The 26,942-nt window shown below is 62.8% G+C and overlaps 3 protein-coding genes across 11 annotated transcripts in view; 1 reads left to right on the top strand and 2 right to left on the bottom strand.

Annotated features, from left to right (window-relative positions):
- LAMA5 (laminin subunit alpha 5) overlaps nucleotides 1–5,039 on the top strand; it is a 49,317-nt gene extending 44,278 nt beyond the window's left edge. The window contains exons 61-80 of one of the 2 annotated variants that reach the window (XM_021078218.2): nucleotides 56–226; nucleotides 325–461; nucleotides 577–730; nucleotides 864–997; nucleotides 1,069–1,231; nucleotides 1,311–1,433; nucleotides 1,519–1,667; nucleotides 1,739–1,871; nucleotides 1,949–2,095; nucleotides 2,181–2,311; nucleotides 2,421–2,591; nucleotides 2,675–2,813; nucleotides 2,901–3,049; nucleotides 3,121–3,313; nucleotides 3,390–3,554; nucleotides 3,648–3,807; nucleotides 3,929–4,062; nucleotides 4,142–4,235; nucleotides 4,425–4,544; nucleotides 4,650–5,039. In XM_021078218.2, coding sequence (XP_020933877.2) covers nucleotides 56–226; nucleotides 325–461; nucleotides 577–730; nucleotides 864–997; nucleotides 1,069–1,231; nucleotides 1,311–1,433; nucleotides 1,519–1,667; nucleotides 1,739–1,871; nucleotides 1,949–2,095; nucleotides 2,181–2,311; nucleotides 2,421–2,591; nucleotides 2,675–2,813; nucleotides 2,901–3,049; nucleotides 3,121–3,313; nucleotides 3,390–3,554; nucleotides 3,648–3,807; nucleotides 3,929–4,062; nucleotides 4,142–4,235; nucleotides 4,425–4,544; nucleotides 4,650–4,789 — 2,907 coding nt within the window. In that variant the 3' untranslated portion in view covers nucleotides 4,790–5,039. The remainder of the gene's footprint in view (nucleotides 1–55; nucleotides 227–324; nucleotides 462–576; nucleotides 731–863; nucleotides 998–1,068; nucleotides 1,232–1,310; nucleotides 1,434–1,518; nucleotides 1,668–1,738; nucleotides 1,872–1,948; nucleotides 2,096–2,180; nucleotides 2,312–2,420; nucleotides 2,592–2,674; nucleotides 2,814–2,900; nucleotides 3,050–3,120; nucleotides 3,314–3,389; nucleotides 3,555–3,647; nucleotides 3,808–3,928; nucleotides 4,063–4,141; nucleotides 4,236–4,424; nucleotides 4,545–4,649) is intronic. The other variant, XR_014832032.1, reaches the window with a different exon arrangement.
- A 232-nt stretch (nucleotides 5,040–5,271) lies between these two features.
- Nucleotides 5,272–10,470, bottom strand: ADRM1 (ADRM1 26S proteasome ubiquitin receptor). 2 transcript variants are annotated; one of them, XM_021078219.2, is made up of 11 exons: nucleotides 10,388–10,470; nucleotides 9,908–10,017; nucleotides 9,431–9,644; nucleotides 8,646–8,762; nucleotides 7,477–7,600; nucleotides 7,126–7,212; nucleotides 6,597–6,678; nucleotides 6,203–6,435; nucleotides 5,867–6,024; nucleotides 5,668–5,770; nucleotides 5,272–5,505 (listed from the first exon to the last, which is right to left on the bottom strand). In XM_021078219.2, the coding sequence occupies exons 2-11, from the start codon at nucleotides 9,916–9,918 to the stop codon at nucleotides 5,399–5,401; spliced, it is 1,236 nt and encodes a 411-aa protein (XP_020933878.2). In that variant the 5' UTR covers nucleotides 9,919–10,017; nucleotides 10,388–10,470; the 3' UTR covers nucleotides 5,272–5,398. The 2 variants fall into 2 exon arrangements, with proteins under 2 accessions (XP_020933878.2, XP_020933879.2); XM_021078220.2 differs by lacking the exon at nucleotides 9,908–10,017.
- A 10,002-nt stretch (nucleotides 10,471–20,472) lies between these two features.
- The window catches only part of OSBPL2 (oxysterol binding protein like 2), a 45,101-nt gene continuing 38,631 nt past the window's right edge, over nucleotides 20,473–26,942 (bottom strand). For all 7 annotated transcript variants that reach the window (XM_085003331.1, XM_021078214.2, XM_021078216.2 and 4 more), the window contains 5 exons: nucleotides 26,352–26,475; nucleotides 24,612–24,740; nucleotides 22,981–23,104; nucleotides 21,934–22,024; nucleotides 20,473–21,674 (listed from right to left, as the gene is read on the bottom strand). In XM_085003331.1, coding sequence (XP_084859457.1) covers nucleotides 21,572–21,674; nucleotides 21,934–22,024; nucleotides 22,981–23,104; nucleotides 24,612–24,740; nucleotides 26,352–26,475 — 571 coding nt within the window. In that variant the 3' untranslated portion in view covers nucleotides 20,473–21,571. The remainder of the gene's footprint in view (nucleotides 21,675–21,933; nucleotides 22,025–22,980; nucleotides 23,105–24,611; nucleotides 24,741–26,351; nucleotides 26,476–26,942) is intronic.

Below are 26,942 nucleotides of genomic sequence, written 5' to 3'. Positions count from 1 at the left end.
CAGCCTGGCGGGTGGGATGCTGATGGGATGCTGATGGGCCGAGCCCTCCCCGCAGGTCAAGGTGGCCATGAAGTTCAACGGGCGCTCGGGGGTGCAGCTGCGCGCCCCGCAGGACCTCGCCGACCTCGCCGCCTACACCTCCCTCAAGTTCTACCTGCAGCACCCGGAGCCGGCGCCCGGCCAGGTCGCAGGGGACCAGTTTGTGCTCTACATGGGCAGCCGTCAGGTACCAGGCGGGCCTGGCGGCCGGGGTGGAGCCAGGCGCCGGGATGGAGTGGGTGGGCTGCGCTGGGTCGCCGCCTCACTGGCTCTCCCGCCGCACAGGCTGCCGGCGACTACATGGGCGTGGCTCTGCGTGACCAGAAAGTGCACTGGGTGTACCGCCTCGGGGGCGCGGGCCCCGCCACTCTCAGCATCGACGAGGACATCGGGGAGCAGTTTGCCGCTGTCAGAATCGACCGGTGGGAGACCCGGCCCGCCCCCGCGGAGGGTGCCCGGCCCCCCACCCCCCATCCCCCCATCCCCCCGCTGGCGGGGCCATCCGGCCACGCCTCACCCCCTCCCTTCTGTCCTCAGGATCCTCCAGTTTGGCCACATGTCTGTCACGGTGGAGAATCAGATGGTCCAGGAGACCAAGGGGGACACGGTGGCTCCTGGGGCCGAAGGGCTGCTCAGCCTGCAGCCTGACGACTTCGTCTTCTACGTGGGGGGCTACCCGCGCAGCTTCACGGTGAGCCTGGCGCCGCCGCCCCTCCCGCTGGCCCTGCCCGGGTCTGGCTTCGGCCCATCCCGCGGCCGTGCCAGGTCCCCCTCGGGCCTGCCCTCGGGCGGGGAGGCGCCCTGACCGTGCGCTGCGCCCACAGCCCCCCGAGCCCCTGCGCTTCCCCGGCTACCGCGGCTGCGTCGAGCTGGACACGCTCAACGAGGAGGTGGTCAGTGTGTACAACTTCGAGAAGACCTTCCAGCTGGACACGGCCGTGGACAAGCCTTGCGCGCGGTACGTGCGGCCGGAGCCGACCTCCTCCCGCCTCGCCTGCCCTCGGCTGACCCGCACCCTCTGACCCGCAGCTCCAAGTCCACCGGGGACCCGTGGCTCACTGATGGCTCCTACCTGGACGGCTCCGGCTTCGCCCGCATCAGCGTGGAGGCTCAGATGCTGCACACCAAGCGCTTCGACCAGGAGCTGCGGCTGGTGTCCTACAGCGGAATCATCTTCTTCCTGCGGCACCAGGCACGGGCACTGCCCGCCCACCGACCCCGCCGCCCGCCCGCCCGCCCGCCCCGTGCTGACTCTGCCCCGCTCCCCCCAGGACCAGTACCTGTGCCTGGCCGTGCGGGAAGGCGTCCTCGTGCTTCTCTACGACTTCGGCGCCGGCCTGAGGGAGGCTGACCCGCTGCAGCCCTCCCAGCCTCTGACCGCCAGCAGCAAGGCGGTAAGGCCGGGGCGGAGGCGCCGGGGCGGGGAGGGCTGCCGGGAGGGAGCACGCTCCTCCTGAAGCCCCGCGCGGGGCCTCCCAGATCCAGGTGTTCCTGCTGGGGGGCAACCGGAAGCGCGTGCTGGTGCGCGTGGAAAGGGCCACGGTGTTCAGCGTGGAGCAGGAGAACGCGCTCGAGCTGGCCGATGCCTACTACCTGGGCGGTGTCCCCCCCGACCAGCTACCTCCGAGGTGAGCACCCGCCCGGGGGGGCGGGCTGGGCGGGGGTGCCCCTGATGCTCAGCCGCCGGCGCTGTCCCCAGCCTGCGGCAGCTCTTCCCCTCCGGAGGCTCGATCCGCGGCTGCATCAAGGGCATCAAAGCTCTGGGCAAGTATGTGGACCTCAAGAGGCTGAACACGACCGGCGTCAGCGCCGGCTGCACAGCGGACCTGCTGGTGAGCCCCGCCGCCCTCCGGCCCCACGCCCGCCCCGGCCTCCCAGCCGCCCTCACTGTCTCCCTCCCTGCCCGCAGGTGGGACGGGCCATGACCTTCCACGGCCACGGCTTCCTGCCGCTGGTGCTCCCCAGCGACGCCGTGCCCCTCACAGGCGACATCTACTCGGGCTTGGGCTTCCGCAGCAGCCGGGACAGCGGGCTGCTGTACCACCGCAAGTCTCCGGTGTGTGGCCCGCGGTGTGGGCCTTGGGGTTCTGGGGAGGTGCCTGGGCCCCAGGCCGGGCCACTGACCCGGCCACTACCCCCAGGATGGGACGTGCGAGGTGGCCCTGCAGGAGGGCCACGTGACACTCCGGCTCCTGAAGACCGAGGTGAAAACACGCGGGGGCTTTGCCGACGGCTCCCCCCATTATGTCACTTTCTACAGCAACTCCACAGGGTGAGCCCGGCTGGGTCCCTCTCCAGGGAGGGGGCGGCAGCAGAGCTGGGGGCCTCAGGGACCACGTGCTGCAGGTGGGGGACAGGACAGGGAACGCTGTCTCCCCCAGGGTCTGGCTCTATGTGGACGACCAGCTGCAGCAGATGGAGCCACATGGGGGGCCCTGGCCGCAGCCCCAGCCCCAGGGCCCCTCTCGGCTCCTCCTGGGAGGCTTGCCCGATTCCAGCTCCGACTCCATCGGTAACTTCAGTGGCTGCATCAGCAACGTTTTCATGCTGCGGTGAGCTGGGCGGGCGTCGGGGGAGGCTGCGGACCACCGCTGAGCCGCCTCCAGCTGCTGACCTCCGCCCCCTGCCCTCACAGGCTCCTGGGGCCGCAGCGCGTGTTTGACCTGCAGCAGAACCTGGGTGGCATCAACGTGAGCTCGGGCTGCGCCCCGGCCCCTCGGCCCCAGACTGTGGAGCAGGCCCCGCAAGGGCTGCGGGCCATGGTCTCGCGGAAGGTGGGCCGCGAGCACAGCGTGTGGCGGAGCCGGGGGCGGGTGGGGAGCGGCCCCCAGGCATCCCCGCGTGCCCATCCGGTCCCGCAGGCCTCCCGCCGCAGCAGCCGGCACCCCGCCCAGGACCCTGCCTGCTCACCGCTCCAGTCCCTCAGGACCAGCCGAGACGCCTACCGGTTTGGGGGACCCCTGTCCAGCCACCTGGAGTTTGCAGGCGTCCCGGCGCCCCCTGGGGACTGGTAAGGCTGGGTGGGTGGGAAGGCAGGTGGCGAGGGGCCGCCCCGGGCTGACCACCCTGCCTGGCTTCCAGGTCCCAGCTGTCCATGCTCGTCCGCCCGCTCGCCCCCCGCGGCCTCCTGCTCCTCGCCGTCCCCCTGACGGCCAGCAGCCCCTCCCTGGCCCTCTTCCTGAGCCATGGACGCTTCATCGCTCAGACGGAAGGCCCTGGGCCCCAGCTCCGCGTCCAGAGCCGCCAGCGTGCACGGGCTGGCCGGTGGCATACGGTGAGGGGTGAGGAGAGGGGACGTGGGGGGGGGCGCCCGGGAGCCCCGCGGCTGACCAGCCCCTTCCCTCCGCCAGGTGTCTGTGCGCTGGGAGAAGACGCGCATCCAGCTGGTGACGGACAGAGTTTGGGCCCAGAGCCAGGAGGGGCCGGGCCCGCTGCTCCAGGGGACGGGGGGCCCCCGGCCCTTCACTCTCTTTGTCGGGGGCCTCCCTGCCAGCGGCCGCAGCCCCAAGCTCCCAGTGAGAACCACCTCCCGGCCTGCTGCCCCTGCCCAGCTGGACGCCTCCCAGTCCCCGGGGACCTGACCCCCACCCACCCCTCTGCCCCCACAGGCCGCCGGCAGCTCAGGGTTCAACGGTTGTGTGAAGAGACTCAGGTTGGATGGGCAGCTCCTGGGGGCCCCCACGCGGATGGTGGGGGTCACGCCCTGCTTCTCGGGCCCTCTGCAGAAGGGCCTCTTCTTCGCAGGCAGCGGGGGCGTCATCACTCTAGGTGTGTCCAGCGCTGGTGCCCCCCAGTCCTGCCCGGGCTGGACCGGGGTGGGGTGGGAGTGAACCGAGCGAGGGAGGGCCCTGGGGCCGAGGCCCTCCGCCTTCACGGCCCCTCCCTGCAGACACTCTGGGGGCCACACTGCCTGACGTGGGCCTGGAGCTGGAGGTGCGGCCCCAGACAGCCACTGGCCTCGTCTTCCACCTGGGCCGGGGCCAGGTGCCCCCCTACCTGCAGCTGCAGGTGTCGAAGAAGCAGGTGAGCAGACTGCGTGGGCTGCAGCCTCAGGGTGGGACTTGGGCTGGCAGGGCCCTCCTGACCCCCCGCCCCCTCCCAGGTCCTGCTGCGGGCGGACGACGGTGCAGGCGAGTTCTCTGTGCTGGTGACGCGCCCCAAGGCACTGTGTGACGGGCGGTGGCACCGACTGGCAGGTGAGCTGGGCCCTCCCCTCCCCAGCCAGGACACACCTGAGCCCCCCTCCCCACTGCAGAGCAGGGCCCGGGGGGCACTGGGCTGGGCGCAGCTGCAGACCCCCAGGCAGGGGACTCAGCAGGGCACAGAGCCCCACGCGTGGCTGGCAAGGTGCCTCCCGGCCGGCCACAAGGAAGCTGTGTCCCTAGTGACCAAAGGCGGGAGCCTGCTCCGGCTGGAGGTGGACCTGCAGAGCAACCACACCCTGGGCCCCGTGCCAGCAGCCTCGGCCAACACCCTGGTGCCTCTGCATCTGGGCGGCCTGCCTGGTGAGTGGGGCCTCGGCCTGGGGGGCGGGGGGAGCTGCCCCCCGGGAGCAGGCTGCTGTGACAGGACGCCAGCCTCTGATCCAACCCGTCTCCCCCCCACCGCAGAACCCACGGATGCACAGGCCCGGCCCCCAGCCTACGGCGGCTGCATGCGCAACCTGCGGGTGAACCAGGCCCCGGTCGCCCTGCCTCCCACTGCGGGCGTGCAGGGGGCAGTGGGGGCTGGTGGCTGTCCAGCCACGTAGCACAGCTGCCCCTCTGGGTCCCCAGCCCCAGCCACCATGCGGGGTGGGGGTCTTTAGGACACCCAGAATTGCGGGGTTCTGCCCCTGGGGTCCCAGCCCCTCTACACACCCTGCCGACAGCACCCCCTCAGCCTGTTCTCTTAGACGAAATGTGTCTCTCGGCCCCGGGTTCCACGGGTGGGGGGGTCTTATTTCGGGAGGTGGCTTGAGTTCTGTCTGACTTTCTCAATGAAAGGGTCAAATACTGTGAGTGGGATTTTTGCCTTCGTCGTCCTGCGTTTCCCTGCTGTGGGCTGGAACCGTGCCGGGGGTCTGCCAGTCACTGGCCCCCGCGTCTTAGACGTTAATTAAAGGCACTTCCATGGGGACTGAGTGTCGACCTCGAGTGTGAGAAGAGCGGTCGGGGCTGGCAGCGCGGGCAGAGCCGGGTGCCGCCCTACGACGACGGGCCCCCCGCAGCCGGGCACGCACAGAAACCAGAGTTGGCAGATAAAAGAAAAGACCTTTACTGATTAGCAAGTGGGGACAGAGGTGTGGGGGGCGAGGAGGGCAAACGCCGCTCCCGGGGCCGCATGAGCGGGGCGACACCCCCCCCCCGACGCAGGCGCCTCAGTCGAGGCTCATGTCTTCCTCCTCGTCCTTCTTGTCCTTGCTGTCCCCCTCCTGCTGCTCGGGGCTGGCGCTGCTCTGCATGGCTTTGGCGAAGGCTTCCACGTCTAGAACGCAGTGAAAAGCACGAGGTGACCTTTCTGGACCCCAGTCTGGCACTGCTGCCCAGAGGGGACAGAGGCCCAGGGCCCCGGGACGAGCCAGCCCCAGGCTGCACGTGGGGGAGGCCGCCCAACGACGGCGGCGCCAGCCGGAGGGTGGGTACTCACCGCCCTTGTTGGCGGCCTCCACGGCCTCTGCGGGCAGCCCGAACTGGCACATGAGGGGGCCCAGCTGCCCCGAGGCCAAAGCCGCGCTGAACATGCCCAGGGCCTGCAAGGAAGAGCCAGGTGCCTGAGTTCCCGCTCAGCACGGATCCGAGGGGGGGGCCTGGGCTGGGGCCGCGTCGGGGGGCGGGGGGAGCTGTACCTGCTGGAACTGGGGCGAGGTCAGCGTGTTCTGAATCTCCTCCGCCGTCTGCGGCAGCGACTCCCCGGAGGGCAGGTAGGGCAGCAGGCGTTCCTGGACGTCCGCGTTGGCGAGGATGGGGGCCATGATCTCGGGCGTCAGCACGCTGGCCAGGTCAACTAGGGCACGACGAGCACAGGGCCGTCGGCGGCGCGAGGCCAGCCACGGGCTCCAGGCCAAGGAGCTGCCGGGCGCGGCGACAGGGGAGGCAGCTGGGCCCGGGGACGCGCTCGGCCCCTGCCCGGGAGAGCCAGCGGCAGGCACCCGCCGCCCGGCCTGGGCCGGAAGCGCGGTTACCTTGCTGGCCGCCTCCGGGCCCGGCCGGCACGTTCATCGTGGCGAGAATGCTCTGCAGGTCGCTCAGCTGGATGGGCTGCGTCGGGCTGGCGGCCGTGCTGGTTCCATTCCCTGAACTGGGCGCGGGGCTCGGGCTGGTCGCTGAGGCAGCTGCTGGGGCAGCGGGGGCTGGGGTGGCGCGGGTGGACGAGGTGGTGGAGGATGGGGTGACCGCCGCCGACTGGCTCCGGGAGCTGCGAAGAGCGAGGCTGGCGCTGGAGCGACGGCCCGCGGGCCGAAGCGCCCCGACACGGGGCTCCCACCGCAGGCGTCCTCGTGCTGCGGGGACCCGGGTGCCTGAAGCGCAGAAGGACCCTCCCGGGACCCGCTCCGTCCTCCCGGGAGGAAAGCTCACCTGGACGAGGAGCTGCTTGCCGGAGGCCCGCCGCTGCCCAGTAAGCTGGCCAGGCCCGGCCCAGTCAGGGCCCCCAGCCCCCCTGCGAGGAGCAAGGAGACAGGGCTCAGCTGTCACCCGGCCAGACAGCCCACCCTCCCCGCCAAAGGAGCAGGAACGCGCGCACCAAAGCCCAGGGACAGGCAGGGGAGGTGGTGACCACGGCGGGGCAAGGGGCAGCTCTTCCCGCCAAGCCGGACGCTTCACCCCCCTGCTACCAGGGCACTGGGTCCTCGTGACGTGGAGCCCAGGCCCAGGACGAAGTGACAAGCGTTTCCTGAGCGCCACGCCAGCCTGACGGGGCGGCAGCGCCAGGGCCACCCAGAGACCAGGCTCCTCCCCGGGGCCTCGCCTCCCTCCGCCCAGGGCTCCCAGCTCCCGCCTCAGGCAAAGCAGGCCCTTCCCCGGGAAGCCTGCACGCAGAACAGAGGGCTCGGAGCCCCTCGGAGCGCGGGGACACGGGGGAGGGCCCGGGGCCGGGGCGCGTTACCCAGTCCTCCGAGGCCGGCGGGTCCGATGAGCTGCATGAGCTGGCTGTGGCTCATGTTCCCCAGCAGGCTCTGCAGGCCGCCCTCGCCTGCAAGACAAGGCGGTCAGCCCGGGACGGCCACGGCCGGGCCTCCCGCTGCCCGGAACTGCGCGGCCCGCCTCCTCCAGTGTCCCCGCCAGGCGGGGTGGCGCCGTCTCATCGGGCGCCGGTGGGGGTGACCCCGGAATGGGGGAGGGGGCTTCTAACGAGCAACCCTCTGCGTCCGCTTAGCAACAAGCGGGCCCCACTCAGGGGCCACGTCACCTGAAACCCACCGCGACCTCCCGGCACACCCGGGAAGGGGACGGTTACCGCCCAGCGCCGACAGCTCGTGGCCTCCGCTGCCGCTGGCCCCCAGGGCGCCGGGCATGGGCGGGTTGTTGAGGTACTCGTTGACCTTCCGGCAGTGCTCCTCGTCCTGGTCCGTCTTGGGCTCCTGCGGGGAGGACGCGGCACTCGCGCGGCTGAGCGGCCCGCCCGCCACGGGCCGCCTTAGAGGCGAGGCACCCGAGGCCTGGACAGGCGGAGTCACCTGTCCGCAGTCACCCGTTTCACAGAAGGGGACCCTGACGTGCCAGGAGCACTGGGGGCGCAAAGGCACCGCCTTGTGACCCTCTGGGACCGGCCCTTCACACGGCAGGCCAAGGCCACACGTGTGACACCCCCACTGACCCTTTCATCGGAGCACCGCCCACGGACCAGCGCCCCCCGTCAGCAGGGCGCTGACATGAGCACCAGGTGTGGGGGGTCAGGCAGCGCCGCCCTGTGAGCACCCCCAGAAATGCAGGACCAAACACCTTCGCCTCTTATCCAGGAGTCACTGAGCATGTGCTGTGGGCCTGCAGGGTGACGCGGGGAGGGGGGACAAGACACAGTCCCCAAGCTCAGGGCGGAGGGAACAGAAAAGGCACCACGTGGGGTCAAAACTATGGAGAAACAAGCTCTACGCCAGTGGCTGACACACCACAGGCCTGTTTACAAATAAAGTTTTACTGGAGCGTGGCTACACCCGTCTGTTGACCTGTCCTCGGCCACTGTCACACTACTCAGCGGAGGTGAGCTGGCATGACACGACCGTCCTGCCCCGTTGCACAGAGTGCCGGGGGCGCGGCGGGGGCGGGGCGGGGGATCTGTCCAAACTGCAAGCACACAGGCTCACCTACCGCAGGAGCACGTCCACGTCCCCTGGGCAAGAGGACCCCCAGGGACCCCGGGGGCGGGAGCGCTGGAGGAGCGGACCACAGGCAGACTCTTGCTGGTCAGCCAGGGACTGCCACACACAGCGGGCACCCGAGGCCCAGCTACAGGTCCAGACCCTGGGCAAGCCCGCCCCCAGGCCCCTGCGCCCAGGTCATACCCTGGACTCCTAAGGTTCCAGGGCAAGCAGCTTCGGTCAGCGAATTCTACCACCCAGGGAGCAACTTTCTAACCTAATTTCATGACAGGAGAAAAAAAGATAAATGCTGACAAAACCCATGTACCTGCATCCAAAAGAAGAGCCGCTTGGAGCCAGCCTTAAACTTGAGGACGTAGACCCTGCCGCTGGGGCACTGCGGCACACGCTTGAACTCGCAGTCATCAGGAAAGATGATCAGATCCTACAGAGAGCAGCAGGGAGGAGAGTCGGCTTCATGGGCACAGCATCGCTGAGCCCCGGAACCTCCGGGAGAACACGCTGGGTCCCGTGTTAAGTGTGGGGGCGTGGGGAGAGGACACGGAGACCACGGGGTCTCTGGGGGGCAGAGGCACCACACGGCGGGCACGAGGGCCAGGAGGGGCTTGGTACTAAACAGAGAAGGGGGGCTTCTGACTCTCGACGGATTTTCAATAGAGACACTTGGGGAAGCAACATTCCAAGATGAGTCAAGAGGCGACTCTGACCGGCTCTCGAACCTAACAAGAAATGATTTGGTCTGAAGAACAAAGAACACCAAATAAAATGACCGCTCGAGAACGCTGTCGAGGATGCGGTAAGTTCAGGACTTTTATACAGTTTCTCCAATTCAAAGCACCTAATTAATCTTCAAGTTTAAAGGACACACAGGCAACGGGAGAATCTATAGACCCCCCGAGGCTAGAACGACCCACAAGCAAAAGACCCACAGTGCCCTGATAAGGGCACCAGGCCAGGGGCTCCGGGCCTCCCAAGACCTTCCAAAACGGAAACGGCCGCTGTGCCCCCGGGGCACCGGTCCTTCTGTGAAAATCGCCCCGCGCTGACAACCAGGCGGGGGTCGAGATGAGATGGAGGCCACCAGACACTTACGTCTTCCACGTTCCCAGATGTCCTGTCTTTCCAGCAAAAGTGAATGAGGGAGTCATCTGTCTGTTGAATGTACACGAGGCCTTTCCGTTTATCTGGGGTGACAGTAGTTCCTTTTAATGACATCTTTCCTGCCCGAAACTCCACCAAATACTTGTTGGAGGACCCGCGGGAGCCTGGCACCAGGCTTGGAAACAGAGCGCCTGAAGTCGTCATCCTGAAACCGGACCAGCAAGCGGACCCAGTCACTGCCACGGAAACCCTAACTTCCTCCTCAAATGTTCGCTGGCGGCGGAGTGAAAGCCCCTCTCTCTGAACCGCGGGCTGCCACTGTGCTGGGAGCAGGCGGCAGGCCCAAGCCGCCCAGCACCTGCCGCCAAACTCCTCCCGGGTGGACCTGGGCCCGCAGTACCTGAGCCCAGGGAGCCAGGTTCCCTGCTGCTTCTCGTGTTTCTAAGAGAAGGAAATTTACCCCCGCACCTGAACTGCATCACCGCTGCGGACCCTCGTCACCACCACTCTCCGTACTTTTTAAATCTGCAGCTCCGAAGGGTTTAAAACCGTGAGCTGGGCAGACAACCGCTAACACACTGGATAGGAGACAAGGCTGTGGCCTAAAACCGAGTTTCTGCGCGATACGGGCAGGCTCGCTGCCTTAGAAAAAACCCGAGCACCCGGGAGAAGCGCAGCAAGCCCCGCGGCGGCGCTGCATCCTCTGCGGGGTGACCTGGCCATCCCCGCCCGCAGACCCCGCCGCCCGACGCCCTCGGCTGCGCTGCGCGGCGGGCGGGGCGGCGGCTGGGCTGGCCCGGGAGCCGGGCCCCAGAACCCCGGCCCGCGCCGGCCCCTTGCCCCTCAGGCCTCCGCCCCCCGGGCGCCCGCCCGCCCGCAGCCGCCGACGGCGCAGACCCCGCCCCCTGCCGCCCCCGTAACCGTCCCCGCCCCCGGCGCCCCCTGTACCTGGTCCGCGCCGAGAGTCGGCCGAGAGGCGCTGTCCGGGATCGCTCTTCCTCCTCGGCGCCTGCCGGGCCCCGCCGGAAGTCCCGCTCGCCCCGCCCCCCCGCCGCTCTCGCCGCCGATTGGGCCCCGTCAGGAGAGGGGCGGGCACTGGCCCGCGGGCGATTGGCCAGAGCGGCCGCCCATTACCCGGCCAGACCCGCCCCCCCGCCTGCGGCTCCTTCCGGCGGAAGCGCGGGCCGGCGGCGCGCGGGCCAGAGCGGCCCCTATTGTTGCTGTGTCATAGGGGCGCGGCGGCGGCCCCTGGCGGCGGCGCCTGGAACGGCGAGGCGGGCACGGGCCGGGCGGTGGGCGCTGGCCCCGGGACCGCCGGGCCGCGCCGGGCCGAGCCCCTGCGGGACGCTGGAGGCTCTCTCAGTTTCGCTGTCAGTGCGAGACACCGGGTCCCGAGACGAAGGAGAAGAAGTCGCTAGCTCAAGGGAGAGGATGGCCTAGGACGCGGGGGCCGGGGGCCGGGCGCGAGGGTTTCACATTCCGGGGGCAAGGTGGCAAACTACAGCCCCGAACCCCGTTCCATGGCCTCCACCCATCCTCCTCGATTACAGTGACGACCCGGCTGCCCCCCATCGCCCCCGTACCCCAACAGCAGTGATGGCACAGTCCTCCCCATCCCCCCCAGCACCCCAGACAGCAGCGTTGGCACGGCTGCCCCCTCCCCCTCGTCTGCGGGTGCAGCGTTTCCAGAGGCTGGTGGGCAGTCAGGATGGAGGGAAGGCCAGACTAGATAAACGGAAGGCGCTGCCCTCCCACTACTTTTATTTCCGCTTCATTTACACCCAGTCCTGCAGAGAAATGGAAAAGCGGCCCACGTGCTAGGTGCCCCCAGCCGCACACCCCACCAGCGCCGCCTGCCTCCCGGCGCCAAAGGCAGGGCCGTCCTGAACTGTGTGCCCACTTTCCTGTGTGCTGGGTGATTTTCTCTCTATGTGTATGGAAAACTTGTTTTTAAGCTTTTCATAAAAGGTATAAAGGTGAAAAGTATTCTTTCACTCAATGTTTTTAAGATTTATCCACCTTGACACCTGTGGCTCTAACCCATTCATTTTAACTCCTGTACCCTCTTCTGGTGAGTTCCATACCCCTTGCTTTGTGATCTAAAGAGTCACTAATTTTTTTCTTTGTTTTGGAAAATATGACTGTTTTTCATTTTAAAATTTTATTTGTGATAATAAGTGCCTTTGTTATTTTTAAATTAGTTAATATTTATTTTTTAATTTATAATAATGGTAAATATCCACAGATTAAAAACCCATATAGACAAAAGCTCTGTGGGGTCCTGGATAATTTTTGAGACTCTCAAGGGTTCCAGAGGTGGGCGGGGGGAACAGCCAACTTGAGGCAATGCTTATGGGAGTTCCCTGGCGGCTCAATGGGTTAAGGATCCGTCATTGTCACTGCTGTGGTGCCTGTTCAGTCCCTGACCTGGGAACTTCCACATGTCACAGACGCAGCCTGAAAAAAAAATTCTAGTACAACGTGATGCAATTTTGTGGCCTCTGATGCGGTCACCACCCTGCAGACAATGCCATCCCATGGCCTGTGAAACCAGGCAAGAAATCAGTGAAGCAGCACCTGTCGTGGCACAGCAGAAACGAATCCAACTAGGAACCATGAGGTTGCAGGGTCGATCCCTGGCCTCACTCAGTGGCTTAAGGATCCGGCGTTGCCATGGGCTGTGGTCACAGAAGTGGCTCAGATCCAATGTGGCTGTGGCTGTGGTGCAGGCCGGCAGCTGTAGCTCCAATTAGACCCCTAGCCTGGGAACCTCCATGTGCCGCGGGTGTGGCCCTAAAAAACAAAAAACAAAAAAACCCACAAAGCTTTATACACTTTCAATAGTTTCTTTGAAAAATCTGAATAAGGAAGCAAGCTACAGGTAAACGGGCACCACGGAGGCCAGTCCATGTGCCCACCCCAGCCTTGGGCTCGGGGAACCCGGCTGCACGCATCCGAGCACCTGGCAGCCTCGGCCAAAAAGCAGACCCAGCACGACCCCCTGAACTTCACCACATCGCCCAGACCAAAGGCAGGGTGCGCGGTGGTGGCGGGCACAGGAGGGGCCGACAGGGACCTGGGCCAAAGACGTGCCCAAATGTTGCCCAAGGAGGCTGAACGGGGCTGACGCCAGAGGAGAGATGGTCGCCATGACTCCTGAGGGAAAAGCCAGTTAAACCCCGGCGCCCAGAAGGGCTGAAAAAAAGAAAGCAAATCGAGGAAACCAAGTGCTGAGGAGTGTCTGGCGTCGGGAATGCGACACTGCACACCCGCGTGAGAAAACAGCTTGGCAGGTGGCTTTTGCTTTGTTTTCTTTTTCCTTTTTAATCACAGACTTTCTTTTTTAGAGGAATTTTAAACTGAGCAGAAAGTACAGACTTTTTACACACCGTCTCCAACAGCTTCCCCCACCAGCCACCCCCCACCAGCCACACCCCGCCATCCACACCCCCCACCATCCACACCCACCATCCACACCCACCATCCACACCCCGCCATCCACACCCCGCCATCCACACCCCACCATCCACACCCCGCCATCCACACCCCGCCATCCACACCCCGCCATCCACACCCGCCATCCACACCCCACCATCCACACCCGCCATCCACACCCCGCCATCCACACCCCGCCATCCACACCCCGCCATCCACACCCCGCCATCCACACCCCGCCATCCACACCCGCCATCCACACCCGCCATCCACACCCGCCATCCACACCCCGCCATCCACACCCCGCCATCCACACCCCGCCATCCACACCCCGCCATCCAATCCCCCACCATCCACACCCACCATCCACACCCACCATCCACACCCACCATCCACACCCCGCCATCCACACCCCGCCATCCACACCCCGCCATCCACACCCCGCCATCCACACCCGCCATCCACACCCCACCATCCACACCCACCATCCACACCCCGCCATCCACACCCCGCCATCCACACCCCGCCATCCACACCCACCATCCACACCCACCATCCACACCCACCATCCACACCCCACCATCCACACCCCGCCATCCACACCCCGCCATCCACACCCCGCCATCCACACCCGCCATCCACACCCCGCCATCCACACCCCGCCATCCACACCCCGCCATCCACACCCACCATCCACACCCACCATCCACACCCACCATCCACACCCACCATCCACACCCCACCATCCACACCCCGCCATCCACACCCCGCCATCCACACCCCGCCATCCACACCCGCCATCCACACCCCACCATCCACACCCCACCATCCACACCCCGCCATCCACACCCCGCCATCCACACCCACCATCCACACCCACCATCCACACCCACCATCCACACCCACCATCCACACCCCACCATCCACACCCCGCCATCCACACCCCGCCATCCACACCCCGCCATCCACACCCGCCATCCACACCCCACCATCCACACCCCGCCATCCACACCCCGCCATCCACACCCCGCCATCCACACCCCGCCATCCACACCCGCCATCCACACCCGCCATCCACACCCCACCATCCACACCCCGCCATCCAATCCCCCACCATCCACACCCACCATCCACACCCACCATCCACACCCACCATCCACACCCCGCCATCCACACCCCGCCATCCACACCCCGCCATCCACACCCCGCCATCCACACCCGCCATCCACACCCCACCATCCACACCCACCATCCACACCCCGCCATCCACACCCCGCCATCCACACCCCGCCATCCAATCCCCCACCATCCACACCCACCATCCACACCCACCATCCACACCCACCATCCACACCCCGCCATCCACACCCCGCCATCCACACCCCGCCATCCACACCCCGCCATCCACACCCGCCATCCACACCCCACCATCCACACCCACCATCCACACCCCGCCATCCACACCCCGCCATCCACACCCCACCATCCACACCCACCAACCACACCCCACCATCCACACCCACCATCCACACCCCACCATCCACACCCACCATCCACACCCACCATCCACACCCCACCATCCAATCCCCCACCATCCACACCCACCATCCACACCCACCATCCACACCCCGCCATCCACACCCCGCCATCCACACCCCGCCATCCACACCCCACCATCCACACCCCGCCATCCACACCCCGCCATCCACACCCGCCATCCACACCCCACCATCCACACCCCGCCATCCACACCCCGCCATCCACACCCACCATCCACACCCCGCCATCCACACCCCGCCATCCACACCCCGCCATCCACACCCCGCCATCCACACCCCGCCATCCACACCCACCATCCACACCCACCATCCACACCCACCATCCACACCCCACCATCCACATCCCACCATCCACATCCCACCATCCACACCCCGCCATCCACACCCCGCCATCCACACCCCGCCATCCACACCCCGCCATCCACACCCCGCCATCCACACCCCGCCATCCACACCCCGCCATCCACACCCCGCCATCCACACCCACCATCCACACCCACCATCCACACCCCACCATCCACACCCCCAACATCCACACCCCCAATTCACACCCCCCACCAGAGCAGTGCATTTTCTACAAGCCAGGCTCCTACATGGACACATAATGTCATCAGGTGTCCAGAGATTTGATCAGTTTCATGCTTCATCTTGTACACACGCAGCTTCAGAGATGCTCACCAGCATGATTCTAGCTTTGTAGCATCATCCAGAGTAATTGCACTCCCCCGAAAACCCTCCGTACTCTGCCTAGCCATCCCTTTCTCTTCCTTAAGCCCTGGCAACCACCGATGATTTTTTTCGTCTGTTTTTAGTGTGGCGAAACAACGCAGAACAGAAATTTTACCTTCTTAATCATCTGTAAGTGCCGAGTTCACTGGTGGTAAAAATACCTTCACGGGGTTATGCCAGCACCACCAGCATCCATCTTCAGACGCTTCGTTTCTGTCTCCGTTAGACCCCGACTCCCCGCTCCCCTCTTCCCCCAGCCCCAGCACCCTTTACCTTCCGCCTCTGTGAGTTTGACTATGCTCGGTAGCTCACATATGTCTCTTTTGGGCTGGCTTTTCCACTCAGCACAACGTCCTCAGGTTTCATCCATGCTGTAGCCTGTGTCAGAATTCTCCTCCTTTTTAAGGCTCAGGGATCTTCTGTTGCGTGGACGGACCACATCTTGCTTATCCATTTATTCATCAGTGCGAGGATGCTTGGTTTGTTTCCACGACTCAGCCGCGGTGAATAACGCTGCTGTGAGCGGGACCAAACAGATATTTCTTCAAGACCCTGCTTTCAGTTCTTTGGGGTAAATACTCAGAAACGGAATTGCCGGATCATGTGGTACTTCTGTTTTCAATTTTTGAGGAACCACCACACTGTTTGCCACTGTGGCCGTATCATCATATTCCTACCAACAGCGCACAAGGGTTCCCGCTTCTGCACACCTTTGCCAAAACCGATTTTATTTGGATTTATAAAACCGCAACCATCCTAATGCGTGTCAGGGGTACCTTGTTGTGGCTTCGACCGTCACTCCTCTGACGATTAGTGGTGTTGAGCATGTTTTCAGGTACTTGTTGGCCATTCGTACGTCTTCCTGGGAAGAACATTCATTCAAGTCTTTTGCCATTTCTTTTCTTTTCTTTTTCTTTTTAGGGCCACACCCACGGACTACGGAGGTTCCCAGCCTAGGGGTTGAATCAGAGCTACAGCGGCCGGCTTACACCACAGCCACACCAACACCAGATCCTAGCTGCGTCTGCGACCTACACCACCGCTCATGGCCACACTGGATCCCTAACCCACGGAGCAAGGCCAGGGCCTGAACCCACAACCTCATGGTTCCTAGTCGGATTCATTTCTACTGCGCCACGATGGGAACCCCAAGGCTTTTGCCTATTTTTTTTTTAAATCAGGTTGGGTTTTTTGCTGCTGTTGCTGTTGAGTTTTCGGAGTTCTCTATGTATTCCAGATCCTCACCTGTTTTCAGATGTGTGATTGGCAAGTATTTCTCCTGTCCTGTGGTTGCGTTTTCACGCTGATGATAGTGTCTGACACACACACACAAAATGCTTAGATTTCCATGAAGTACAGTTTGGTCTGTTTCTTTTTTTTCTTTTGCCTACGCCTTTGGTGTCATGTCCAAGAAATCATTGCCAAGTCCAAAGCTGTGGCTTGTGCTTCATATTTTCTTCTAAGAGCTTTATTGTCTGGGTTTCACATTTAGGCCCTGGGCCCATTTTGAGTTAATTTGGTACATGGTGTGAGGTGGGGGTCCACTCCATTCTCTTACGTGTGGGCGTCTGGTTTTCCTGGCACCTTTTCTTTCTTTCTTTCCTTCTTTCCTTTCCCTTTTATTTTTTTTGGGGGCTGCACCTGTGGCATATGGAAGTTTCCAGGCTCAGGGTCGAATTAGAGCAGCAGCTGCCGGCCTACACCACAGCCACAGCAACGTGGGATCTGAGCCGCATCTGCCACCGCACCACAGCTCATGGCAATGCTGGATCCTCAACCCGCTGAGCAAGGCCAGGGATCGAACCTGCGTCCTCATGGATACTAGTCGGGTTGGTTTTCCCAGCACTATTTCTTGAAAAGACAGCCCCGTCCCCTTGAATGGGCTTGACACCCTTGCCGTTCAACGACCTATGTTGGCTGCGGCGATGGTTACGGATGCTACGAATTTGCCACCTGCACACGCGGGCGAGCCTCACTGTACATCGAGGCTTGAATTCCACGTTCCCACTCGCCTGTGTGAAACCTCAGCACCTCCTCCCCCTCCTCTGTGCGTTGGTCTGGAAGGTAAGCCTGAGGATTAAGCACCCAGGACACCAGGTCCGGGCTCTGGCAGGGCTGAGTGCCCTGGGGTCCCCCCCGTCAGACATGGTGGCCCTTGGCGGAGCCCACATCTAGGCACCTGAGCGTTCCAAGGGCCTTAAAATCGTGTGGACAGTCTGTCCCTCTGCCCAGAGCCACCGTGGCTATTGGGAATCACCGCCTCCACTCAGCTCACCCTCCTGACAGGGACAGAGCTGCTGGTCAGACACAGGGACCCGAGTCAGGCGACACTGTGTTCTGGGCATCTCGCAGCGCCCAGCGATGGCTCCAATTCCGCAGGAAGAGAGGCCGTCAGAGCTCCCACGGGCCCAGACTCCTCCATCCGTCACACGGGCCCGCCTGCTGGTGTCACAAGGGCCCCGGGTCCTTGCTTCGCCGAAACAAGCAACAAGCAGTTTCCTGGAACAATCCATCTTTGGGCCAGTCTTGCAGCACATGCCATCCAAGCGCCCGGTGCCTGGTCTGGAGGACAGCGCCGCGGCCGGTTCGCAGTCCCTCCCAGAGAGGCCAGCGCAGTGGACACAGTGAAAAATTGTCCCGTGCAAAACAAACGTCATCCACCCCCCAGTTTCAAAGCATCTTTATTCGGGAGCTGGGGTTGAGCATTTCTCTCCACACCTCTGTCTGGTCCTGCAAGAAATCTGAGGACCGGAGATTCTCTTCACACAGATGAGTGTGGACAGTCACTACATGTTTTACGAAATCACAGAATAAACCCGTTGCACGAGGGCGTGTTCTGGCATCACGTGCACAGGACGCACGGTGCTGAGGGAGACCAGCCGAGCTCCCGGGCAGGACGGAGGAGGGACCCGTCCCTGTGTCGTCTTCCTCTGCAGGGGCCAGGCTGTGCGTCTCCAGTCCGCCCAGGACGGCTGGTCCCCAAAGACGCAAAGGGCAGTGCGTCCAGCAGGAAACCCAGGGACCCAAATGGCACTCGCACGCTGCAAAACCCTCAGGCCCAGACGGTCGGAGACAGCGAGGCTCGGCGAAGACGGGGGCCGAGGAAACCACCACCTGACGTGCTGGGTTTGCTTCCAGGCTCTTCGAACAGTGGGGACCCCAGTCTTCGCACCACTTTGTTTTTTCTTTTTTTTTTTTGGCTGAGGAAGTTCCGGTGCCAGGAGCCGAACCCCCATCACAGCGGTGACAGTTCCGGATCTTCAACCCACTGCACCACCAGGGAACCCCAGGAGAGGCTTTCCACTGACGGAACTGTCCCACGGGGCTGAGAGCTCTTCACCGAGCACCCCCCCCCCCCAACGCGAGGGCCAAGGGTCGACCGGCTGAGGGCTCTTCTCGCTTCTGAGTCTCGGAAGCTTATTAGCATTTCCCGCTCTGTCTTCACTTCATTGCTCCGCGTGAACAGGTGCGACCTGGGAAGCTTGTAAACCCCACCCCGCGGGGAGCAGGTGCACTGGGAGGACGCTTCTGCTGGGCGAGCCGGACGTCCGGCTGGTCCGCAGGGAGCCCCCGGCCTTCCTGTCGTCCAGCTTGGATTTCCTGGCCTTGTGTCCTGACGAGGCCCCAGCAAGCAGAGGGCCAGGGGATGGCTGGCCCCTTGTTCACGCGGGGCCACCTCGCTGGATGCCTCCCGTGCGTCGGGAAGATCCTGAGCACAGCAGCGTCCTGGAGACAGAGTCGGAAAGGGACGTGGTGGCCGCACAACCATCAGCGCTGCTCTGGCTCCGGTTCATCGTGGAGGCTGTGACAACACACGGTCACGGCCAGCCTTGAAGGCTTCTGGTTTTGCCACAGCCCGGAGGGCAGACACGGGGACCCCGTGCGGCAGGGCCTGCTTCTCCGCTACGTGTCAGGACAAGCGAGGAGACTGCCAGGGCTGCTGAGGCCCGACCCCTGACCCCGCCTGGGAGAGCGGCACCCCGCCCGGGACAGACCTGGGGTTCAGTGGCCCAGACCCGGCCATCGGCACCAGGTAGCCTGCAAAGCCTGGCTGGCGCCAGCGGGCAGTGACATTTTCGTCTTCCACGAAACGTGCCCTGAGGTGTTTTCTGCCCGGCTCCTCATGGCTCTGGGGAAATGGTGCCAAGTCCACGGGCGTGTAACTGACTCCGAGCTTCAGGGGCCCCAGAATCAAAGGATGATGAAGTGTGTGCTCTACTGTCCAGTCCACAAGGAGGTTCTGAGCGACAGGACTGCTCTAAGAAGCACCAGGTCCCAGTCAGAACCAGAGTCACAATCTGGGGGCCAACGACCAGGCCACCACTTTCCACAAGGGGCCAAACCCAAGGGCCATGGAGAGTTATCCTTTAAAAGCATCTGCTGGGAGTTCCCCTTGTGGAGCAGCGGAAACAAATCCGACCTGCATCCATGAGGACGCAGGTTTGATCCCTGGCCTTGCTCAGTGGGTTAAGGATCCTGTGTTGCTGTGAGCTGTGGTGTAGGCCAGAGGCTACAGCTCTGATTGGACCCCTAGCCTGGGAACCTCCATACGCCATGGTTGTAGCCCTAAAAAGACAAAAATAATACAGCATCTTCCAGAGGTGCTGCTGTGGCACAAGGGGGTGGGCGGCATCCCTGGAGCACGGGGTGCAGACTGGACCCCTGGCTGCAGCGCCGGGTGTTAAGGATGGGGCATTGCCGCCGTGGCGGAGGTCACAACTGCGGCCCAGATCTGACCCCTGGCCCAGGAACCCCATAAGCCTCAGAAAAGAAAGAAATAAAAATAAAAAACATCTTCCACTGAAAAGTCTTTATGAAAGGGAACACGCTGACACACCGGGTGTCAAGGTGATGGAGCCGAGGCGGCGGCTTTCCCGAGCGAGCAGGCACGGTGGCGAAAGAGTCGTGGTGACCGTGCTTTGGTGTCATCGGCCGTCCTGCCCCTGAGTTGGGCGCATCAAGGCCCCGTCTGTCTCCAATGGAGGACGGGGCTGGGGGGGGGGCTGGAAACGCAGACCCCGCGGCGAGAAAGGGGCTCATCCCTGGACTGGTCGGACCACCTGGGGCCTCCCGAGCCCCCGCAGCATTTCCAGCCCCGCCCCCTGGAGCGGGACCCACCCCCAGGCGCAGGGCTCGCCAGCCCAACGACCAGGCGGCTCAAAACCTCTTCTCTGCCCAGAACCGTGCGCCTCGGGGCCTCTGCCCGGCGCTGGCAGCCCCTCGGGCGCCACCAGCAGGTGCTCTTGGACTCGACCCTGACCCCACACCTCCAGTTTCCAAAGCCACAGAGCCAGGCTTTCAGAACAAAGATTCACTTTTAAAAGGGTTTTAATTACAAATGTGATGTGGAAGCTGGACACGCAAGGATGGCCGCTCGCGGAGCCCCCGCTCCATACAGCTGCGTGCGAGCACGACGGCACACGCGCAGACTGCCTTCCCTTCGGGGAGCTCTGCCACGGTCGTGGTGTTGGCGTGACTACAGCAGGAACCAGTCACCGGGTGTAGACGTGTGCAGAGGGACCCACACAGCTGACATCCCCACGGGGAGCAGGGCGCCCAGATGTGGGCCCCGCGCATCTCAAACATGCAAGACGGGGACACAGGTGCTGCGGGCACAGGCGCGGCCCGCAGTGACAGCAATGCCCTGGGGACCAGAGGCGCAGACGTGGCCAGAGGCGGCTCCCGTCAGGGTCGGGAGCCGTCTGGGGACTTTGGGTCAGTGTTTCCGGTCGCCCTCGGCTGGCTGTCACGGGGACGCGTCGTTTTGGACCGTGTGCCCGTGGCGATGAATGCATCTCTCGCTCTTCAGCAAAATATTATTCAAGCAGCTTTAACTTAAATATGTTAGAAGCAATCTTTACATTACGGGAGGTTTGGTGAAAAACCCAGAATCTGACAACTTCCCACCTCACTCAATGTGATGCTTTGCAAATCTTCGCTTTTGTGCTCCTGTGACTTAGAAGCCATTCTTGGCCTTTCTAAAGCTCTTTGAGGGATTTTTTTTCAAGATCCACCTTTTCCTGCTGCTGGTTCCGAGTTAAAACACTTTCAGAAACCCTCTGCCCCACACGAGAGGAGCGGGCCGAGCCTCTCCTGTTGCTTCCCTTGTTTATACTCAGATGCGGAGGCGCTGCTGGCCCGTTCAGCCCCGGCCCGGCCTGTCACACAAAAGGGAATCGCAAAGAATTTTCCTCTTCAACCCTTAACGGAAACACGATGACCCAAGCGAAGCTGTATGAAGAGACCGCACCAGTAGGAAAATGTTTGGCAACCACAGGTTAATTAGAATGAAGTCCTCAGCCAGGGATGGAGCCCCGCCAGCAGCAGTTTCTGCCGTGACCGAAGCTCAGAACAGCCGCTCGGCCGAGTCCAGCCTCTCCGTCCCCGGGTCCGGGGCCAGTCCGGGCCCTCAGTAGATGTCTGGGCAGCCTGAGAAATCCCGCTCAAAGTAGCCCCCTGTGTACAGCCAGTCGGGGGTCCCGGTGTGGGGGTTAATGCCTCGGTGAAACCACCTACGACAGAGGAGGCGGTCAGGGAGCCAGTGGCCACGGGGACGAGACAGGGCCCTCGGCCTCTCTTCCCCTTAGGACGGGGGCCTCTCATTAGGTATCGGCACATCGCAGGTCATTTTAAGGGCAGCTCAGGGCTGCTGGCCACCACCTCACGGAACACAGAGATCCCTTCTGCTCAGCCCAGGTGCGCACTCGGGCCCCACCCCAGGGTGTGTGTGCAGCCCCCCCCCACTGCCCTTGTGGCCACTGGGCGCCTCACCTCGTCTGCCACTCGGCCTCCTCCCTGGCCCGATCCCTCCGCGCCTGCCTCTGCTTCTCCTCCAGCCGCTCCTTCTCCTGGCTCGCTAGGTCTAGGTACAAGCACAGGGGTCCGGGTGAGGGATTGGGGTGACAGGCAGCCCGTGCACGTCCAGCAGAGGTGACAGCCAGAAAGCGGAGCTGGGACACCCCCCCCCACCCTACCGCACACGCAAAGTCACTCAGGTTAGCAAACCACAGACAGTCAATTCTACCAGCAGGAAAGCAAACCCAGGCAGGAGTGCAGGGCTGCGGGTGAGGCTCAGGCCCGGGGAGGGGCCCCACCCAGGGGCCTCCCTCAGGCAAGACAGGCGTCTGGGGCCCTTCTCGCTGGGACTCTCAAATAACAATGTGTCCAGCTTGTGGGAAGTAACCTTACAGTCTGCTGAGCCTAATAAGAAATTAGCAGGAGTTCCCGTCATGGCACAGGGGTTAACGAATCCGACGAAGAACCATGAGGTTGCAGGTTCGATCCCTGGCCTTGCTCAGCGGGTTAAGGATCCGGTGTTGCCGTGAGCTGTGGTGTAGGTCGCAGACGCGGCTCGGATCCCGCATTGCTGTGGCTCTGGTGTAGGCAGGCGGCTACAGCTCCAATTCGACCCCTAGCCTGGGTACCTCCATATGCCGCGGGAGTGGCCCAAGAAATGGAAAAAGACAAAAAAAAAAGAAAAAGAAAAAGAAATTAGCAGACCTGCATTTTGTATGTATTCTTTTTCATTTCTTTTGGCTACTAATTTAATCCTATTCAATTTACAAAGAATTGGTTTGCAAACCAGCTAGAGATTTTTAAAATCTTCCCCCACAGACAGTCTGAGAAGCACTTTTCTGTTTCGGTTTTTTTTGGCTGCACCCACGGCACGCGGAAGTCCCCGGCCAGGGAAGGAACCCAGGCCACGCGCACAGCAGCCCAAGCCGCTGCAGGGACGACCCGGGATCCTTGAGCGCTAGGCTTCCAGGGAGCTCTGAGAAGAGCTTCTCTAGAAGACCTGAGGTCCGGCCGGCCACACACCCATGTTGCCGTTCTCCATGCCCCGGATGTCGGGGCGCAGGCGGCAGTCCGTGGGGGCCAGGGTCTGCTCCATGCCCGTCTCCAGCTCGTTGAGACTCACGGTGAAGCTGGTGAAGTTGTACATCTGTGGGGACAGCACACAAGCCTGTCGCCGGCAGGGACACGCCCCGCGCACACCGGGCGCAGCTCCAAGCAGCAGGGTGTCAGAAGCTCACTGGGGACGTTCCTGCCAAGGGCACGGGGGCTGGGGGGGGGTCCTTGCCGGCCCTGAGAGGCCCTCTCCGGGGGGCTCCTCCTCTCCAGCCCATGGGGGAGCCCGGCCTCCGCCCTGACTTCACCTCGCCATCCCAGGCGCCTCTGCGGAGGGCTGGAGCTGCTGCCCAGGCCTGTGCCCCTGGCCCTAGGCGCCCCCTCCCAACAGCCCAGACCCCGGGTCTCCCCTCCCCTGCCCCCCCGGTCACCTCAATGCTCCAATGACCCCTGGGTGCCCACATCCTGCAGAGCAACCGTGGAGCCCCGGAGAGGCTGGACTTGGCCGCACCCCTGCCCCCGTTCAGCCCCCCTCCCTGCTGCCCCCAGGTTCTGCATCCCTGGGAGGCCCGCTCAGCCCCCCAGCACGGAGGCCAGCACGCCCTCCCCCGTCAGGCCACTGCTGTCGCTGAGACCTCCCTGCCCTGCACTCAGCTCCGCCCCAGGGGCCTGGGCCCGCCTGCACCAGCTCACCCACCGCTAAGGAGCCAGGCGGGGAGGGAAGAGCAGGGCTTTTTAACCTGAGCTTTTTCCCGATTATTTTACACTATTCCGCACTCTACTAAAGTGGTAACGGCGGCTGTGCGGAGGGAATGCATTTGTCCGTGAACTTTTGGTTGTGACTTTGCACAGGCTGTGTTTTCTTTACAGGTTGAGACAATAGAGAATGCTGAGTGCACAGTATATGAATTTTATATGGAAATAACATAAAATTATATATTAAAATATGACTTATACCATGTTATAGTCATAATTATTTTTATATATCATACATCACTTACGTAATAAAATAAACTTATATGTAACACAAATTATAAATAAGTGCAATTTTCAGAAATAAATATCAGAGTTCCCATCGTGGCTCAGTGATTAACAAGTCCGACTAGGAACCATGAGGTTGCAGGTTCGATCCCTGGCCTTGCTCAGTGAGTTAAGGATCTGGCGTTGCCGTGAGCTGTGGTGTAGGTCGCAGATGCAGCTCGGATCCCAAGTTGCTGTGGCTCTGGTGTAGGCCGGTGGCTATGGCTCCGATTTGACCCCTAGCCTGGGAACCTCCATATGCTGTGGGTGCGGACCTAGAAAGAACAAAAAACATAAAACAAAAAAAAAAAAAAAGGAAAGAAAGAAATATCAAAATGCGATCAAGCACCTCACTGACAAGCCAGAAAGACGATCTCTCAAAACCCGTTGGGAGACCCTTCCCGTAAGACGCAGCTGGTGCAGACGCAGACGTGGAGGGTTTGAGGCGTAACCGGGTCGCGTGCTAATGTGTCACCCCGGGTCCGCTGGGGGTGGGGCGGGGCTCGGCCCTGGCTCCTCTACAAGGGCAGGGGCCCTCAGGTGATGGGGACGGCGGGGGGCGGGCCGGGGCGGGCACGGACCTGGGCGGAGTTGGGGGGCCGGGCGTTGACCCTCCAGAGGAGCTTGCTGCCTGGAATGACCTGCACCGTCTCCTGAGCCCCGGGCACGGTGTCCGCCCCATCGCCGTCAGCCTTCTCGGGGTCGGCATCCTGAAAGACAGCGGCCTGCTTTGGTGGCTGGAGGGGGGCAGCTCCCGGAGCGCCCCCAGACCAGGCTTGGGCCCCCGGGACAGGGCAGCCGGGCCCCGCCGTCCTTGCGGGGGAAGCCTGGCAGCTGTGGGAGGCTTCGGGGTGGCTTTGGGGTGGCTTCGGGGTGGCTCAGCCATCCTACCCTAAGCCCTAACTGGAGACCCCGCTGCAAGAAAAAGATACACCTGCTACCTATTCTTCCAAATCGGCAGGACCTGGAGGAAGAGGAGAGCGGTCCCTCGAGCGGCCGTGGAGGGAGCCACCTCAGTGACGCCAAGCGCAGCCCAGGGACTCCGCCTTGACCACAGGAGCTACGCGACAGCACAGGTGGCAATAAGCAGCCACACAAAACTCAGCGTGAGGCTCCCCAGAGGGACAGCGGAGCTGAGCCAGCTCACGAAACCCGTCACTAAGCGGACCTAACACTCCACGGTACGGCTTTAATCGCAACTTCACTTTTTCTGAAGTCGAAAAGCGCACTGTTAGAAAAGAGTGTCTAACAGTGAAATATCACAACGTAAAAAACACGAGGAGTTCCGGGAGTTCCCGGTGTGGCGCAGCGGAAACGGATCTGACTAGAAACCAAAAGGGTGCAGGTTTGATCCCTGGCCTCCCTCAGCAGGTTAAGGATCCAGCATTGCCGTGAGCTGTGGTTGTAGGTCCAGACGTGGCTCGGATCCCGTGTTGCTGTGGCTGTGGTGTAGGCCGGCGGCTACAGCTCCGATTGGACCCCTAGCCTGGGAACCTCCATATGCTGCAGGTGCCGCCCTAAAAAAAAAAAATACCAGGAGTTCTCACTGTGGCACAATGGGTTAAGGACCGGCGTGGCTGCAGCTACGGCATAAGTCACAGCCGAGGCTTGGATTCCATCTCTGGCCTGAGCCCTTCCATATGCCCTGGGTGTGGATTTAAAAAAACAAAACACTAAAAATCCAAGTGAAGGTTGAATATTTTGTTAAGCAAATTTTGAGCACGTCAGGTTTGGTCCACTCTAAGTTATCATCTAGAAAGAGACAGTGCCTCTTTTGAAGGCTCACGTCTAGTTTGAGCTGGAAGAACCAATCTGAAGAGAGCCAGGACTGCAGAGCTCCGAGGGACAGCCTCCGTGCCCCGCGTGCCCTGCTGCCGGAGGTCCTGCCTGGTCCTCAGACGGCCAACACGGAAGCGACATCTACCTGCCAGTTAATGGGTCTAAGCTGGTGAGGGTGGGGGAGCGGTGGGCGGGAGGCAGATTAACAAGTACCCAGAAGAAAGCCGAGGAGCCCCGTGACTCTGCCGGACGCGGGGACAGAGGCTGCAGCACGAGGAAGCTGGACCGCGTGGGGCCGCGGCGGCCTCACTGGAGCAGGAGGCAGGTGAGCCCGCGCCCGCCTGGAAGCCGGCAGCCAAGCAGGTGCGAGACAATTCCTGTGATCCACCCTCCCCCTCGGGGGCCACGAGGCACCTCCATCCCCAAGCCTGCAGCCCGCCTGCGCCCAGGCTTCCGGGCTCGCCCCCAGCAGCGCGGAGGTCCCTGCCGGCCCCACCGGCGCAGCCCGCCGGGGACACGCGCTGGCCGGCCCAGCCCCTTACCGACTTCGCCTTCCTCGGGGGGTCGCCTCTCCGCTCCTGCTTCCTGAAGGCCTCGTAGGCAACCGGGTCTATGCCCCACAAGCACTCGGTCCACTTGCCATAGATCATAAAGAGCTTCTTTTTGCTGGAGTCAGAGGGGATTTTTACAACCAGGGTAACAGCCATTATAAACCACCCATTCAAAGGCGAAGCGCCTGCCTTTGACCATCGGGTAAACTCCCCCCGGGCATGTCTACTGAGACATTTGGAATCTTGCTGGACACAAACGCAAAGGCGAAAGTTCCATTTTATCATCTCTGCTCATGGCATTTGCAACTAGCTGTTCACACGCCTTAGCCCACAGCAGAGAAGAGTAAACGAAGGTAGCGAAGCCTGAAGGGGGCAGGACGGGCTGCAGGAGACGAGAGGGGCTGCGGACGGTTAACTCAGTGCCCTCTGGGCCTGGCATCAAATGTTCATGGACCGTGGGTCCCCCAGCCCTTCCGCTAGGAGGCGTGCAGACACCCTGCCGCCGTCCGCGGATGCCGTCTGCTTAGCCTCCATCGCCCGACCCAGACACGCCTCCATCGCCGCCTGCATCCCTCCTTTAGC

Source organism: Sus scrofa, chromosome 17 (assembly GCF_054392235.1).
Source record: "Sus scrofa isolate SSC_HxYL_T2T_F1_AM1 chromosome 17, Sscrofa_HxYL_maternal_Yorkshire_Landrace_v2.0, whole genome shotgun sequence".
NCBI lineage: Eukaryota > Metazoa > Chordata > Mammalia > Artiodactyla > Suidae > Sus > Sus scrofa.
The sequence above is the reverse complement of the archived record's forward strand: the minus strand, read 5'-3'. Positions and strand labels throughout refer to the sequence as shown.